The following is a 17533-nucleotide window of genomic DNA, read 5'->3' as shown; positions in this document are numbered from 1 at the left end:
AGGGAGCAAACCAATGTGCCACTGTGGTAATCAAAGGATAAATATTACATATCGGAAGTTATATAGTGTACATTAGTCTTCAGAATAAAGTGCCTAAACAAGCATCTAATGCCATGATTTGCCATGACATAACTACTCTACAGAATGTATAAAACACATTCAGTATAAAATAGGGAACTTTTGTTTAGTCATTAAATAGAAATACCAGTGTTAAGACGGTCACCTAAAGGCATTACTTATATCGAAGAAAATGCTAGCATTCAGCATAAACTATTAAATGATCCCTGTCTATTCTACTTTCTTGGTGGAAAATGGTTTATCTAACTGATTTTATCTGTCTTCAGTATATTTTTGTGAAATTATATGGTCAGTGGATTCCTGTATGGTGTGGTGGATAGTGAAATACCATATACTATGCAGACTTTCAACAACAGAAAAATGTATTCTCAAATGAGTTTAAATATTTGAAGTACAATTTCATTAATGGATATAGATATAGTCACAGTTCCTTAAGTGGAGTAAAGCCATCTGTAATTTACACATCATGTGGTTAATGGGTTCTACAATTTTTCTTTAGTAGGCACAGAATGTCTTAATTGAAAAAAAAATTATGGCAAGGCAACTGTAGAAAATTTTCTACAAACTATTTGACTGTTAGAATATATTTTTTGTATTCTATTCATTAAAGGATCTTAATGCTTCGAATATGTGTCAACTAGTATTCCTAATATTATACATTTCACAGAAAAATAATGCACACACGTTAACAGTAGGACACACCACAGATTAAATGTTAGGAATGCTCAAAGGATCACATGATGGGGAAAAAATCAGTTTTGTAATGTCTCCTAAGGAATATTTTAGTTTAGACTGAGAAACACATTGCTGCATCAATGATTTCTTGTAGTGTTCTATGTTTTACAAATCAAAAGGGTTTTAAAATATATGCAGATTGATTATATATGCACATTAAACTTGCCTTTCCAAAGATTTAATGCTTTCATATTGATTAAAACACAGATGTGGAAAACTTTACAAACACAAAGTGCAGTACATTACATAAATCAGGTAGAATTGGAAGAATTTTTTGCTAGCATCCAAAACTAATAACATTTAAAACAGGATGTGAAAAGCATGTTGAGTACTTTTAAATGTAGAAGCAATGGCATGCCAGTATTTTGTTTGCTAGTTTTTGGGGAAAAACTGCTTGAAAATAACGAGATGGAATGCAATTCCATTCAATGCAGCTATGAAAAATGTGCTTTGCATTCATTGATCTAAACAGCTCAGTAAAGAGGCATACAACTGAGATGCCCCACAGGGAAAGGACATTTTTTATTCAAGAGTCAATGCCCTGAAAGTTTAGGAGTACCTCTGCATACTACCTTACAGTGCAGTATTGTATTAATCTTAATTTTTTATGAGCTGGCTAACAGAGCATATGCAATTGTATGCTCTCTAGTAACAGTATATGAGTAATTCTGACTTAAGCACAAGATTTGGTGCTCAAGTTAAAACGAGCAATACAAGTAATATTTTTGAGTCTACGTTCTGTAAGTTAACAGAAGTACTAATTACATTGTACTGGGACTCCTGAGATAAAACACATTTGACTGCATAGCCCTTACAGTGGAGTACTTAAGTTATTAAATTTAAACTAATTTAATTTTAGGATGGCTAGTTGTGTCATCTTTTGAGAGTGTTTGTAGTTAAAGAATTATTTACATTATTGCATGTTGTCTTATGGTTCCTTTTTGTTTTTATGGTCTTCAATCAACAATATTTTGTGAATTGTTCAGTTCACCTTTGAAATATTCAGCATTTTAGCAGGGAGCTGTAGGAAAATTTACATCCTTGCTGCAGTACTGATTTCATTGCTAATGACCGGCTCCTAAATGTGTTCTATGTCCGTACATCATACAGTAGCTTTTATTCTGCAGAGCAGGTGTATCACATGGCCTGTCTGGCTTTGCCACCATTCCAGGAAGATAATAGTTATCCTATAATTTTTTGTAATAAAATAAATAAATCAGATAGATTCTCTAAAAATTTTATAGACCGTTTTCCTTAATGTTCAAGATCCATCACCCAAAGCCAAAACTTCATATACAGAATCCTGACCTGGTAAAATCCCAACAGAGATATTGCTAAACTATGAAGCTATGTAGCATACAATGTATACACATTTAGGAGTTCGTGGTAGCGTTGTTGCCTCATAGCAAGAAGTTCTCCCATTTGATTCTTGGCTGGAGTGCAGGGAGTGCCTTCTGTGTGGAGACTGCATGTCCTCCCCACGGTTGGGTGGGCATTCGAAAGACATGTGTAAATGGACGTGCCTTCGTTGAAGGTCAAATGTCAAGCTGGCACCTTGGCATTTGTCAAAAATCTACTGCCAATCATTAGCGGACCAGTGTTCTGCTGTGGCGACCCCTAACCGGGAAAAGCCGAAAGACAACAACAACATGCAGCTATGCAAACTACCAATGTATTGATATTTCTGTGCATGTTATGACTGACACAGAAAAACTGATGTGTTGCTGTGAGCAGGCAGTTTGCATATTTTGTCCTGACTGAGTTACACATGTTTAGTATCGCTCCCTTTGTTATATTAGATGAACACCAGGATTTGATATGGAAGCACAAGTGTTCCTTCATTATATGTGTAGGTAGTGAAAAGCTACTCGGTGGTACAAGTAGGTATAGTAGTAGCCCTGGTTGTAAAGCCTTTCAGACGGACTGAAATAGGACCTCTGAGATCAGTCCAGTATTGTCATTAAGTTATACAGAAATGATTGCAGTTTTAAGTGTAAACTGAGAATTAACCCTATTGCAAAATATAGCAAGTGTTAATAAGAGTGTGTTAAATGTGGCATAACTTGCCTGTGTTCTGTCATGTCATGAGCTTATTAAATACAGAGAAGACATTTCTCTTGTGGCTGAAAAGAGTGAGATGGGAGAATGTGTGTGCCTGGTTAAAATGCAAATAAACTAAAGTAACTTAAAAAAAAAAAAAAAAAAACTCTAAAGCATAATTCAACAATACACCTTCAAAGATGTCATTGTATCATATGCCTGTGTGTGAGTTTTAAGGAAGGATTACAAAAAAGAAAAAAAAAACAGATGGCATCATAACGCATCATGCCAAAGCATTTGCTATGGTCTTTTTTTCTGTAATGCCACCTGACTACGGTTTCTGATTTGTCACAAGGCCTTTGTGGGGTAATGACAGAGGTGCACAGTGCTGGAAGTGTTTATATCTTAGTGTTGAAATAAATTCTCCTTAACTAATGAACATCTGGGTTGTAATTACACCCCTTTAAATTACTTGATTAAGTGGATTCCATTGTAAAATTTGCTTCCTCAAAGAATGTGATAGAAACATAACAGCACTAAAGTCAGTCTCTATGTAATATCACAGGTGTGGAAAATACACTGTTGAATCCACTGCTCAGTATTTTTGTCTGCTAGAAGAAAATAAGCTGTACACAGAAAAAATATGTATTTTGGGTTGTCTTGGGGAATTTGTTCATGGAGCACTAATGTTAATCGTGGCATTTTGGTGAGACTGAAACAGATGGAGAAAGATTGTAAGATCATATAATGTTTAGTGTATCAGAATGGTGTACAAAAATGCACTGCTTTCAGTGTTGTCTTGGCAGGCCTTGAACTGTTCTTTTAAATATTTTCTAAGTTTGTGGTATGATTGTGTTGATACTTTATTGTCTGGTGGGAGGGGGGGTGCAGGGGTTTTCTGTCTTGAAACATTTTTCTTTGTTACTACATGGGAATGGGATTTTGCATAGTACTAGTTTTTTTTTTTTTGTGGTTATTGAATTTTATAGCAGCTTAAAGGATTGCAGTTAATTTTAAGATTTCCAGTTTTGTACCCATACCTTATGTAAGGGCTGTGATTAGATTTGACACTACTTTGTTTCAAATGTAAACAATGTATGAATATATTAGTGTAAGTGCAATATATAACAAAAATTTACTATTTTTGACAAAACCAGCCTTGAGAACAGCTTTCAGATGAAAACTTCCATTTCATGTAATTGTCCCACTACCTTATATATTTTTTGTGCACCATTCATTCTTGAATATAGATAGTATGTAGCTCAATATGACTGTACGGTACTATTCTGTTAATACTTTCGAGCTGATATAGTTAATCTGCATATTTTCTACTTTAGATCATCATTCACTGTGATGCTATAGTACATTATCAAAAGATGTATTGAGATGTGAAAACCATTGCAGGAAGGCATAAGAGTAAGGGAGAGGGCAGTAGACTGCTTTCATTGCAAGTGCAGGTTTTATTTGAACGCATATAGCCTCAACGTTGGATAGAAGGGTAAGGAATGGAGTTCTTAACATTAAACAAAAGTTGAATTATGACTTTTTTGTAATGGCATTCTAATGGTATTATCTGTTATTTACGAACATACTCCAGCCACCATGATAAGTTTGAATATGTAATCATACTGCACAGAAACTTAATAATATACAAATGAATAAACCTGTGGTATTTTTCCAGTAGAGGAAGTACTTTAGTGGTCTGTCATTAAATCTGGGAACATGTCTAACTAGCAAGTCAGGTGGCATCAACCATTAGATAACTGACATCCAGGAATACCGTTTGTATCTTTATATGTTGATATTGAATGACTGAACATGTAGCATAAGTCATGAAGCACACATTTTTATTTAAAGGGATTATCTGCACTACAAGGCAGAGCATAAATACAGTAGAATGCATATCTAAGTCTGCAAAATGCAGATACCATAATTATCCTGTATTTAGACCACACAGTTTTGTTATACAACTCTTCACATCTTTCGATCTTGAACTTTAAAGACTTGGGGAATAAAACCATGACAACCACTCGTCACCAGGAAGCAGTGTTTGTGGCAGGAAATGATTTCGCTTTAGCTTCAGCTTCATGCTTACAGGTACAGATCGTTCTGTGAAAGAGACATCCAATACTTTGTCATTAACATCTGGCAGATGGAATTAATCCTGACTGTCACTTGGCTCTGATCAGTTGGCTGGTTGATTCGTTTAACTTAAAGGCTGCTCAGTAAAACAGTCTCTTTCAGTTTCGCTTTCATTTTCCTTTTGTTCATCTGTTGAAACAGTGACATTCCTGTAAAAAAAAGATAATGTCAAATGTTGATTTAATGTTCAGTATTATAATCCTCTACACAGCCAGCAAAGACATATTTCTTAGTATATGAACCAAGCATACATTTCTGACTTTTCTTAACTGTACGGTGATTTCTCGTGGAAGTAAGTTCCATGAGGTTTTGTAATTGAAACGAACTATAAAACTTTTAAACACATATACATTAAAAAGTTATCCTTTGGGAATGGATTATTAGCAGAATTAAACGGGGCATTCTTCATATTGCATATAATTTAATCCTTTTCATGTCGAGATGGTAGGCTTGAACTGTGAACATGTGGGGCATTATGTAACTTGTGCATTAGGCGCACTGAGATATTTCAGTAGAGTAACATGAAGAAAGTGAGTATTTCTTGATAGAAAACTTTCTTGTACACGCTTGAAATTATTTTGCAACATCATGTTGATGTGTCTGCAGCACAGGTAGGCCATTACAACTCCTTAGGAAATGTACATTTCTAAGAACTGTCAAATTACTTGGACTTAACTGATACATTCTTAGAGTATAAATGCACCAAATCCCTCTGGAGTAAAGCCTCTTCAGCACATAGCTGCACTTAAATTACCAGACACGTGGGTGCATTTGTTAATTATATATATTAGCTGTTCATCAAAAATATCCCATTTTATAGTGGAAACCCGTTAAGAAATTCTCCATCATATGTTTTTTAACTGAAAGACATTTCAACAATAGTAACTGCAGTTGTAGGAAGTGATACAATTCTAAGACGATTGTAAATGTTTTCATTAGGGACATATGACAAGCTGAAATTTAATTGTTTTAGTAAAACATAGAAAGCTATAAAGCTGAGGTAAATGTTTTTCCAAAAAATGTGGCAATGTGATAGTTATTGGGAAATACAGTTTGACTATAACTGAATAATACGTACAATATGCAATGATTTACGTTGAAAATGTAGCAGAGCTGTTAAAGAATGGAATGGCTTCACTAACATGCATACATTTGCAATGCATAAAACATATGTTTGAAATGATATTACAATTTAGAAGAATATAATGCGTTATCTGGGCTTCCCAGAGTTGTGTTGAGTGGTGCCATAAAGCCTTGCATTCACATTGAAGAGAAAAAGGAAATAGTGCTGGAGGCCCTTTTAAGTATACAGAGACTGTTAATGCGTTGCTTCTGGAATATACACAAGGGAACTGCACTCCTGAAATAGAACTCAAGTTGGAATCCATCTGCCTGTAAAAATGAGCAACTGCTGTCTGGCTGGACTTTAGTCAGACAGCTGAAATTAATCTGTCAGCAACTGTTAGTGATAGGATCAGATGAGCTGTTAATTAGAGTTGTATTTATGCCATTGTCTGCTTGGCTTCTAAAAGACGGGAAGCATTCCTACGTCATATAAAAGCCATAACTACTTATCCAAAATTTTATTTAGAGATAAAAAGGTCTCCCTATTGAAATGATGAGATTCATAGTAGTGAGCCCCATTATGATCCCCTCTCGATAACAGAGAATGTTGAACATCGCTTTTCATGGTGGGGAAAAGCCCCCTCACACCCCTCCAATTTATGTATACACCAACAGTGAGATCACCATATTTCTGAGAAAAGGGAATATTCTGAAGAACAGCAATTTCTATGCAAGTATGTGTGTTTTAGCCATAGTTGCACTGTTCCTCAACTCACTAGTGTTTTGGAATTTCAAATGGCTACCTCTAAAACTACCTAGTTGCAGTAACCTAACACTGGAGCATCCCTGCCATTATATCCTCCTCCACTTCTAGCATTTGACATTAAGGCAAGTTTTCCTTTACCTGTACCTTCATTCACTTCTTTCTGATCCCTATGCCAGATACTTAAGCTCAAACATAAGTACTGCAACAAATAGTGAAAAAAAGCCCACCAGAACTGCCACAATTGAGTGCACAAAAAGTATTTTTATTTTTATTGGTGAGCACTTTCATGGTAAGACTACACTGCTTCTTCAGACCAAACATAAATCAGAACATAGTGCATATTTGAAACAAATACTAAGCCAATCAGGACCCCAAAATGTAGTCTCATGTTTAAACATTAATACAAAATGAAAATGAAAAAGTTTAGGAAGGACCTATAGGAGTAACGAATAAGGTAAAAACTCTAACAGCAGTGTAGAAGCATCCAATCAAAAAGGTAATAGGTATGTCCGCTTCATTCCAGAAAAAATCTTTAAGCTCAAACTCTGAAAAGGCAGAACAGTTTTAAAACTGTCAAAATTAGAATGCTGCGCACTTGACTGTAAATATATATGATGGCACAGTGGTGCAGCAGTTAGCGTCCTCTCCTCACAGTAAGAGGGTCTCCGGTTCAGTGCTCGGCTGGGGTGCCTCCTGTGCAGAGTCTGCATGCATCCAGATGCTTCAGTTTTCTCCCACATTCCAAAGACGTGTCTGTACCATTTCTCCCCAGGCCTCTGCTGAAAATGGGCTTTGTCCCAGTCAGACTTTCCCAGTAAACAAATGTTAAATAAAAAAAAAATGTATAAATATAAATATTGCTTGGGGTAATCTCAGTTACTGGAGGAAACTTCAAGCAGCTTAATATTTGATGAAAGTTTGTCATGTAAAGTTGCACAAATCATACCAATGACTTTTTTTTTTTTTTTTTTACACTTTTCCTTGACATACTTTTGACAGTCTTGCAGAAGTATCACGATTTCACACTTGTATGTTTTCATTTTTGAATGACCACACTTGAGTTGGGGAAACCACATAGTGAGCACATAAAAGTAGAGTATGTGGCCAATGCTGGGAGGCTTGTACCTGCAAAAAATACTTTTTTTTTTTTTTTTTTTTTTGATATTTTCATTATTTGCACAGACATCCACATTTTTCCAATATATGTGTATATATGTTTAGAGCTTTTTTTTAAACTTAGGACTATGGTTTTCACTCTAGGTAAGAACTTGAATTTAGAGCTTGTACATAGACTCTCAGGGCATTTGGGAGGAAGCTACTGAAACAGGAAGTTATTAAACTTTGAGGTAAACAGGAGCTGCTGTCTGTGTCTAAATAAGTGACCTCCTTGTTGGCACAAAACCCAGCCCCTTATTTAATTTATCTAGTCATATTGAAGATCACATTAAATTGATTAAACAAACGTACTTAATTATCATCAGTGACTCGTATATCAAAGATACTTGTCATTTAAGTGTAAAATCACAAATTTTAATGTTTGAGTCAGATTTGCTTATGTTAGACATTCATTCATTATATATGGTTATTCCAAATGATTTAGGAATGGATACAGTTAGATTAGAATTAATTCTGAGCTTTTCTCCTGAAAAAGTCCATTTTACTATGGAGATGTTGGATATTATTCTTACCTATAATGTTTTTGAATTTAATTTGAAGTATCAGCAAATCAATGGAGTTGCTGTGGGTGCTGAAATAGCACCCATATACACAAATGTGGGTGGGAGAAGGCCTTCATTTCTAAATACTTTAAGTACTATATGGACGAGGGTAAGGTGGTCCACACAGCCTATCTGGACCTCGCCAAGATCTTTGACACTATCCCCCACTCTGGAATCATACATAAACTTACTAAGCTGGGCATTAATCCCTACATCACTCAATGGGTTGCCAACTGGCTTACTGACAGAACCCACACTGTAAAAGTAGCCAACTCAAAATCCAGCTCCAGACAAGTGGAGTACCTTGGGGTTCAGTCCTGGGACCGCTCTTGTTTGGCATCTACTTCTCTGAAGTATAGGCCAACACTAAGGGACTTTGGCTAACAATCTGCAAACTTGGAGCCATTACTGAATCCCCAAATGATGTGGATATTCTACAAAAGGGCCTTACAAAAACAGATGCTTGGTGCCAGAGCTATGGGCTTAAGCTCAATGCCAAGAAATGTATAGTTATCCCCTTTGGGAAATAACATGTACTCGTGAATTACCACATAGGTGGCAGTACACTAAACACCGAAAGTGTGATAAGAGACTTAGGGGCACAGGTGGACAGTGGTCTCACCTTCAATAACCACATTGCCACAACAGTCAGGAAATCCTATGTAGCACACCTCATCTCTAAGGGCTTTTCATCCAGTAAAAAGGAGGTCATTGTCCCACTGTACTCATCCCTCATTAGACCCATTATAGAATACAACGCCCCATTTGGTATGTACCTCTCAAGACATTTGCATCAACTGGAAAGGCCACAGAACTACTTCACTAAAAGAATCACAGGCCTATAGCAGATACCCTATGCTAACCATCTAAAAAAAAAGCTCCAGCTATACTCTGTTGCATATCGTCTACTCTGAGGCAATCTCTGATTAACATGCAAGGCCATGTCAAACCCAGACATGCTACACTTAAAGAAATTCCAATTCCTTGGAGCCACATGCTCCAGGGATCTAAACCTTGTCATCACAATGAACAAAACTTGCTGGGGGGATAGGTTCCTGACCCAAGGACACCCCAGACTGGAATAGACTTCACCATGCATATCAAGCAGAGCACCTCTTTGGCCCTCTTCAAAAGGAACCTTGACGATTGGATGGGAGATAGGAAATTCACCTCAGGGATCATGTCAGTTGCCCTACTAGACAGGGGTCCAGGGAAGTAAGTATTGTGGGAAGAAATAGCCAGGCTTGTATAGGCCCTAGGGCCGATAGCCTCGTACCAACCTACGAACAATCATTTTATTGATATTTGATTTGGAGGAGGGTAAGTTAGTTTATCGAATGCTTTTTTAGAATATGTCAATGGTGTTTGTTCATAATTAAGATTTACATCCAAGTAAGATATGAAAAGCTTGAGTTTTTTTAGATGATCTTCACAAAGAGAAGCAGACAAATTCTCAACCTGAATTTACAAAAAGGATCTTCAGAGTAACACATACTTAGGCTATGACAGTATACACCTACCTATTCTCGTTAACTGACTTTTAACCATGTTTAATTTAGTTGTTCCTGGATGCGCAGACATTAAGGGTCAGTTAATGAGAATAGATAAGCTCACTAAAGAAAATTCAGATTTTCAGTGAAGGTTCACATTTTTAAACAGAGGATATTCTGAGAAAGAAGTTAAAGAAATTTTTTAGAATTTGTCGATGATGATAATGGAAAGAGCGACATTGTAATATAGTACTTCCATGCTATTGACTAGTAGTGTAGATGAAAGGGTTTCTAAAAACATATTTAACAACTGGAGGATCGTAAGCAGCTTTCCAGAAGTTAGAAAACTTGTTGTTGACAAAACTGTTGTTTTTCTGGAAAAGTTTTAACACTTTTTTTCAGTCTGAATTATGCCGTCCTGAGGTGAAGTACAACAAAGCAGAAGTGTTAAAAGGTTTCAGTTGTAGTCATTGCCAGTTCTTATATACTGGAATCACTGAGTTAAAAGTCAATAATGTGAATATCACTATAAAGGGTGCATTTCATGTAAATCTAAATGTTGATTTGGGTTTGTGTAATTCATGCACTGATTATGTTGGAAGAATAACTAGGGAATTATGTTGCAGAATTTACGAGCACAAGTATGCAATAAGTATTTGAGGATAAGAATGCTCTTAGTAACTATTACAGGAATGGCAATTGTAAGGTTGCTTTTAAAGTTATTGTTTTAGAACCAATATTAACTTTGAGAATAGGTTTGATGCAGAAGATGAACCATTCAACTTCTGTATAAAAAAAAAAAAAAAATGAGATGCTTATTAACTACTCACTCCATTCGGATTAACTGTCCACTCTGGTGTTTTTAAACAGTCACACAATTTCATCATGGTTGAATTTGAAGTCTCCAATAATTACAAAAACGTGATGCACAGTAGACCAGGGTAGAGTCCACATTTTAAACATTTGCTAATGCTTAAAAGCAGTGCTGTAAAAATGTGTGCAGCATTGGGGCAGATTGCAAAACAATTGATGCAGCTTGTAAAGGGCATAAAGTCACAACAGTAACATAAATGCTTACAGACTTCATGCAATAGCTTGTCGTAGACTATAAAGTACTTTGGAATATGGATGAGAAACTCAAGATGTCCATGTTCGATAAATCATTAAATGATAGAGACTTCAGTCTGTGCAATAAAGGCATGATCTGCAATTTATATTATATGCAGAAAGTAATATATTATCAATTAACACCGTGAACTATTTAGTAAGTTAAAGGTTTAATAGTGTTTTGTGTCAAACCTCAAAATCCTCATTCACTTCAGTAATGTAAGGAAAAAACTGAACATACCACAGTAGTAAATAACTTTTAACAAAGTTTCAACATTTTAAAGGTAAAAAAAATCTGCACTGAAAATTATTAGTTCTATTAAAGTATACCAAATATTGGCGTCTGCATGCCCTTCCTGTGATCAGTAGGGTAAACTGATTTCTTCATTCATCACAAAAGCTATGTCAAGGAACATGTCATTCCTTAAAACTGCCCATAGTTACCAGTGTGACAGTATGCATGTTTCTGTAGTATCTAGAACCATCTCTCTATCTTGCACTGTTGGTCACCTGTAACCCTGAATAGAATAGAACAATTATTGCAGGATTAGTGAATGATTTGCTCTATAAATTAGTCTATAACTCCATTATTCAATACTCACTTTATCCTTTTCAAGGTTTCAGATAGAGTAGGTATTCATTATGCAGTAGATTTAAGGGTCATGGAGTAGAAGACTTGCCACTTTGCCAAATGTCCAAAATGGGATGTTGGAATGAATTTGAGGTTTTGTACAGGAAACCCAAACTGGCAACCGGTACAATGACCTGAATTTCTATTGCAAAATAAAAGCTCATAGTTGAAATTTCTATTCCATATAATGTTAAGGTGTTTCAGATAGAAAATTGCTTTATGTAACTATTATAGGGAAATTGAAAAATGTTTTTGTGTTAAAATCTTGGCACATTTGCCATTTTCATGTGTTTTTCCAGGATGTAAGTGCCCAAATAGGAAGCCTCCTCCATGAAGGACAGACAGGTGGTGAACCTTTGTAAAAGCCAGAAGCCCTTGGGAGCAAAGCAGAGGACTAGTGCTAGACAAATGATGCTAGTCTGTCACAGGTTAAAAACACAAAGGACACACCAGAACATCCCCCCCACACATGCACATGCACCTACTCTTAATGGCAATTTAGAAAAAATGCACTTCATTTAGAATGTGATTTTTGTTGTTTGGAAGAAAACTGGATCAGCCATAAAAAACCTCACATGGCTACATGTAGACTCTGTAATAAGAGTGAAAGATTCAAGGAATGTGAGACCATACTGATTGCTGAACCCACTGTGCCACCTTTGACTCTGAGTATAACATGTTGAAAAAAATGCCTTTTCAAGTAAGAACTAATTGGTTGTTTATCTTTCATTACATTTTAACTGATATTTTCCATTTAAAAAAAACTTTTTACAAGGTCAACATACTTTCTTTGAAAGGCATTTAAGATCTGAAAAGTGACAGAGCAGAATGATTACTGCAGAGGCAGTAAATTTATCTCTCTTCCACAAATGAATAGTGTTAACTGCTGGGATGCCATCATTTTATGATTAAAGCCTTTCTTTTTTATGAGTTGGTGCAGTATTACACATCACTTACAACTACATTCAAGATATGTGAAGCAAAGTGAAATTATTGAATGGCTGCTATGGGCTAATTATGTAATGCACATTAATGTTTATTTACAGTTTATAGTAAAAGGTTGGTGGATAATGTACAACTATGTAATTTGAAGATGGCACTTTCAACGAGCAGTAATAAATGTTTAAAAAGCTGGAATACTCCTGAAATAAAAAAAAAAAAAACTAAACTCCCAGTTCCAAATTTGATTCAGAATGATAGAAGCATCCATCCTCAAGAGACCGTTTCTGAAAATATCTCTACAAACTGGGGCATTTCAGCACTGATTTCTTATTACAGCTGGAGGAATAAAACACTGACCTAAATTTGATGTTGGGCAACTTCTTATGTTGTTCAGACTATAAAAAAAAATACTCTTAGACGTAGTTTAGAAGTTTAATTTCCATGTCTTGCTTTTTTATATATAAATGTAGTAGTAAGTGACTTTTTTTGGAAATATAAATAACCACCCAGTTCATTTGCTAAAGAAAACTTTTTTCCCCATATAGAGATGATATTCCCTATACTGATCAAAAATAATGCATTTGAAATTTTGGACATATCTTCAGGGCCATGTTATCTATCAACTTGTAAACGTCTTTAAAAATACAATGTACCCTTAACTCTTTGTAGAGGACATTAACCAAATTAGGTACAGTCTGTTATATTTTCCAAGGCAAAGATTTATTAAATAGCCGACCTTTTGAATTAGGTGAGTAGTGGTAATGTGTAGCCATACTAGAGCAGTGCTTAAAATCACACAGCATATCCCAACTTACTGACTGCACCAGCATGACTGCAATTCACATTGTTGTAGCCTGTTGAGCATAGTAAGCAAATCTTCTGTACTTTTAAATGAGCCCAAATTACAAAGATATGGAAATGTTGTAGAAGCACAATGTTGATGTAAGTACGATACATGTATGCTCAGTGTTGCTTTTTACTCACAAATCAGGGATGTGAACAGACAGACATCCACTGCAAGCAAACTACAACAAGCAAATTACCCTTAATGCCCCACTCAGCACCTGTGTGTAAATAGCAAACCCATCAAAACGCCAACAGTGGGATAACAGATTTATACACAACGGTGAATGAACAATAAAGACAAGCAAACTACAAAGCTGTATGTGTAGTGCAAATGTGAGAAATTTGAAATCACTTCTACAGTGCATCTGTGTACATAAAGACAACCAGTGTGAGTGAGTCTGGTCATGGTTTTATTGTGTCTATAGTGATAGTAATGCCCACACTCATCCCAAGGTTAAAAGAAGGTTGAATGTTTTATTTTATGTAGTAGCAATAATCTTGCAGCTCATGTCACCACTTTCTCTGCAATGTGTGTTAAACTAATCATCATATGCAGTTATCCAAATTCACTTCTAAGTGGATGCCATACCATAGACATGAATTTCATTATTTCATACACCAATGCACTGTATGAACACATACACAAATGCATAGATCCCCAATAGAACCAAGATGTATCCTGTAAAAAAAGGAAGCCAATCTGGTGGTCCCCTGAATAAACAAACTCTACAACAGAAGGAGGAAGCTGATGTGGAATAAGGTGAAGTCCCAAAACTGGAAAACCTCCCTTACCAGCCTCAACAAAAAGTTGAGATCCCTCATCAAATCCTCTAAAGCTAGCTATGAAACCAGAATTGCAGCAGATAGTAAAGACAACCACAATACCTTCTATAGTTATGTAAAGAATCTCCATGGCAATACCCAGATTTGCTCTGAGCTACTGCACAATGGTACCTCCTATACTGAGCCAACAGATATTGCCAATATACTGGCTGACAGATTCAGTGCCACCCCCCCCCCCCCCCCAAGACCAGAACCATGTCAGAATCAGGCACCCTGCTGCAGGCACTGCATGCAAACACCAACACAGTCCAAGGCACAGCTCCCAATGCCCCAATAACACTGACTATGGACCTGGTTTGGTTGTGTTCTACATGAACTACAGAGAGAGAACTCACCCTGTTCCCCTGTGCCTCCTCAACACAGCCTCACCTTTGTCATGTCCTACTTTACTGCACCTCTCTCTGCACATCTCTCTTCTCCATACAGATCTCTCCTACTATTCCTCTATTGATCCAACCATGCTCCTGACAAGTGACATATGCAAATGGCAAAACCTATGGAACAACAAGGATCTAGGGAATCTCCAAACTCTGAATCCCAATCCCACACAGTTTGGTTTTTTGGTTTCATGCCTACTCAACTCAACTTACCATGCTTGATCAGTCAGTCATGACCAGGAGCAGCTGTGATGAAGGGTGGATGAATACAGCCTACTAGCCTACCTTGGCCAAGCCAAGGTCTTTTTCTCCACTCAGGAATAAATAGAAAAACACTAAAACACACTAATCATCTGTATCACTAGGTGGTGTTGCACTGGACTGGCTCATGGAACCCACAGTGAAGTAGTAGCTGACTCCAAGTCAGACTGCTGATAGTCATGAGTGGAGTCCCACAGGTTTCGGTCCTGGGTCCTCTCATGTTTGGTATCTACTTCTCTGAAGTCCAGGCCAACATGAAGGGACTCTGACAAAGTTTGCAGATGATTGCAAGTTGGGAGCTATTAACTCCCCAAGTGATGTTGACATCCTACAGAATGGCCTCACTGAGGTCAACGACTGGTGTCCGAACCATGCCCTTAAGCTCAATGCCAAAAAATGTCATCATCCCCTTTGGGAAAAACCCAGTTCCCATGAATTACCACAGTGATGGTAGTCCACTGAACACAGAAGGTGTTATAAGAGATCTGGGAACACGGGTTGACAGCAACCTCTCTTTTGATCACCACATTGCCACTGTGGTCAGAAAGTCCTATGTGGCACATCTCATTACTAAGGGTTTTGCATCCAGGAAGAAAGAGGTCATGGTCTCCCTCTATTCTTCCCTCATTAGACCAATCATCGAGTACAATGCCCCATTTGGCATGTACCTCACTAGACACCTGCAACAACTGGAGAGGCTACAAAAGTACCTCACGAAGAGGATCCTAGGCCTTAAACACTTGTCCTATATGGACAAACTCAAAGAAAACTCCAACTGTTCTCTGTCTCATAGCGCCTACTTAGAGGTGATCTCTGCTTGACTTACAAATCCATGTCTGATCCATCTTTGTTAGAAATGCTACATCTAAAGAAATCCCAATCCCTCTCCACCACACGCTCCATAGACCTCAATCTCATTACCACAATCAGAATGTACTGGAGGGACAGGTTCATAACCCAGAGACTGCCCATGCTATGGAATAGACTTCCCATACACGTTAAGCAGAGCACCTTGCTGACCCTCTTCATGAGAAATCTTGATGAGTGGGTGGGAAATAGAAAATTCACCCCGGGATAACTCCAGTGGCTCTATTCAACAGAGGCACTGGGAACTAAGGTTGGGTGGCACAATGCCAGCATAATCCTACGGCTAGGCTTGTAAAGGCCCCAGGGCCATTAGCCTAGTACACACCTATGAACTAGTGCTATACTGTTTCCAATGAAGTTTACTTATTAGCACCCCCTACTAGATGTGTCTGAGCAAAAAGCATTTTCAGTCCATGATACAATACCTTTAGTGCAGTTTCTGTTCTTTAACTTTGTGCTCCATAAAGCTTGGAAACCTGGGAAGGTTCCTTGCTGGCACACGCACAATTTTCTCACACAGACCACTACAAGTGTTATGGGTATATAGCTTCTTGGCAAGCCTCAGGAGTCCAGCAGTCTTATAAGGAAGTGTGCCCTATATGCACAATATCCATCAGTCATTTAATATGCCCAAGGAGCTCAGAATAGGCAGTTGATGACTGTCTGGCCTTTATGCAATAACTTAGCTTCTGGATTTGCATCTGTTAAGTATGGAAACATTTAAAGTTGCATCAGTTAAGTTATGCCAATGAGAATGCCCACTGTTTGAAGCTACACATTGCAAATACAGGGCTTGGGTGATCACACTGTGTCTGCTAGACATTGCAGAATAAGTAGCATCTGTTTTACTTGCTATTGTGCAGTGGGTTAGTCTTTAGGTATATGGGGAAAATCTAATTAATAGGGAACATTGTTAATGTATCAGTACTGAGTGATGTGGCTCATACCTCTCAACCTCGAAGAGCAAGATATCTGGGCAAGCTGCAATAGGCAAAGGAGTCCTCCATGTTTAACTTGAACACTGGCTCCTCATCATAGCCACAGCCTCTTAAAAAAAACTCATTCATTTTACAGTCTATTGGGAACAAAATCTGCTGATTAATTTCCAGTTCATCCCTTCATGAACACCACATCACCCTCTCCAATGCCAAATGGCTACCAGTCTGCTACAGAGTTGAGTTAATCTTGGGGAACTAGTTTACACACTACTTCAAACAGGTGCATTTCCATGTCTTACAGCCAAACTCTGTAATAAAACCATCACCTACAACCTTGGCAACTTCTCCCAATTAGCTTCCTCACTCCAGACACCCCCAAACTAAACTGCCCATTCCTTTGCCATTCTTGCAACCAAACTGTGGCAATCCCTACCCCTTCACCTCTAAGTCTTCTCCTTCCTCACTGTCAGTGCTCAACTCAAAAGAAAACTCTATCAAAAATCCAACTTCAAGTGCTTTTCCACTGAACACAACCTAACTTCACTCTCACCTGCATCACTTCTACTTTGAAACTCTGTTCTCAGCTGCTGTTTCCCATCTCAGATTTACTGCTAAAATTAATTGACATTTGATTTTCTACTCTAGTATTTACATATTGTATCAACTGCCTTTGGCATGATCTACCTT

The 17533-nt window shown here is 37.3% G+C and overlaps 1 protein-coding gene across 2 annotated transcripts in view; it reads right to left on the bottom strand.

Annotated features, from left to right (window-relative positions):
- Positions 1-4683: 4683 nt before the first annotated feature.
- ZMAT4 (zinc finger matrin-type 4) overlaps positions 4684-17533 on the bottom strand; it is a 2083697-nt gene continuing 2070847 nt past the window's right edge. For both annotated transcript variants that reach the window (XM_044083036.1, XM_044083037.1), the window contains one exon: positions 4684-5144. In XM_044083036.1, coding sequence (XP_043938971.1) covers positions 5060-5144 — 85 coding nt within the window. In that variant the 3' untranslated portion in view covers positions 4684-5059. The remainder of the gene's footprint in view (positions 5145-17533) is intronic.

Source organism: Protopterus annectens, chromosome 9.part0, assembly GCF_019279795.1.
Source record: "Protopterus annectens isolate FY-2018-M chromosome 9.part0, PAN1.0, whole genome shotgun sequence".
Classification (NCBI taxonomy): domain Eukaryota; kingdom Metazoa; phylum Chordata; order Ceratodontiformes; family Protopteridae; genus Protopterus; species Protopterus annectens.
The sequence above is the reverse complement of the archived record's forward strand: the minus strand, read 5'-3'. Positions and strand labels throughout refer to the sequence as shown.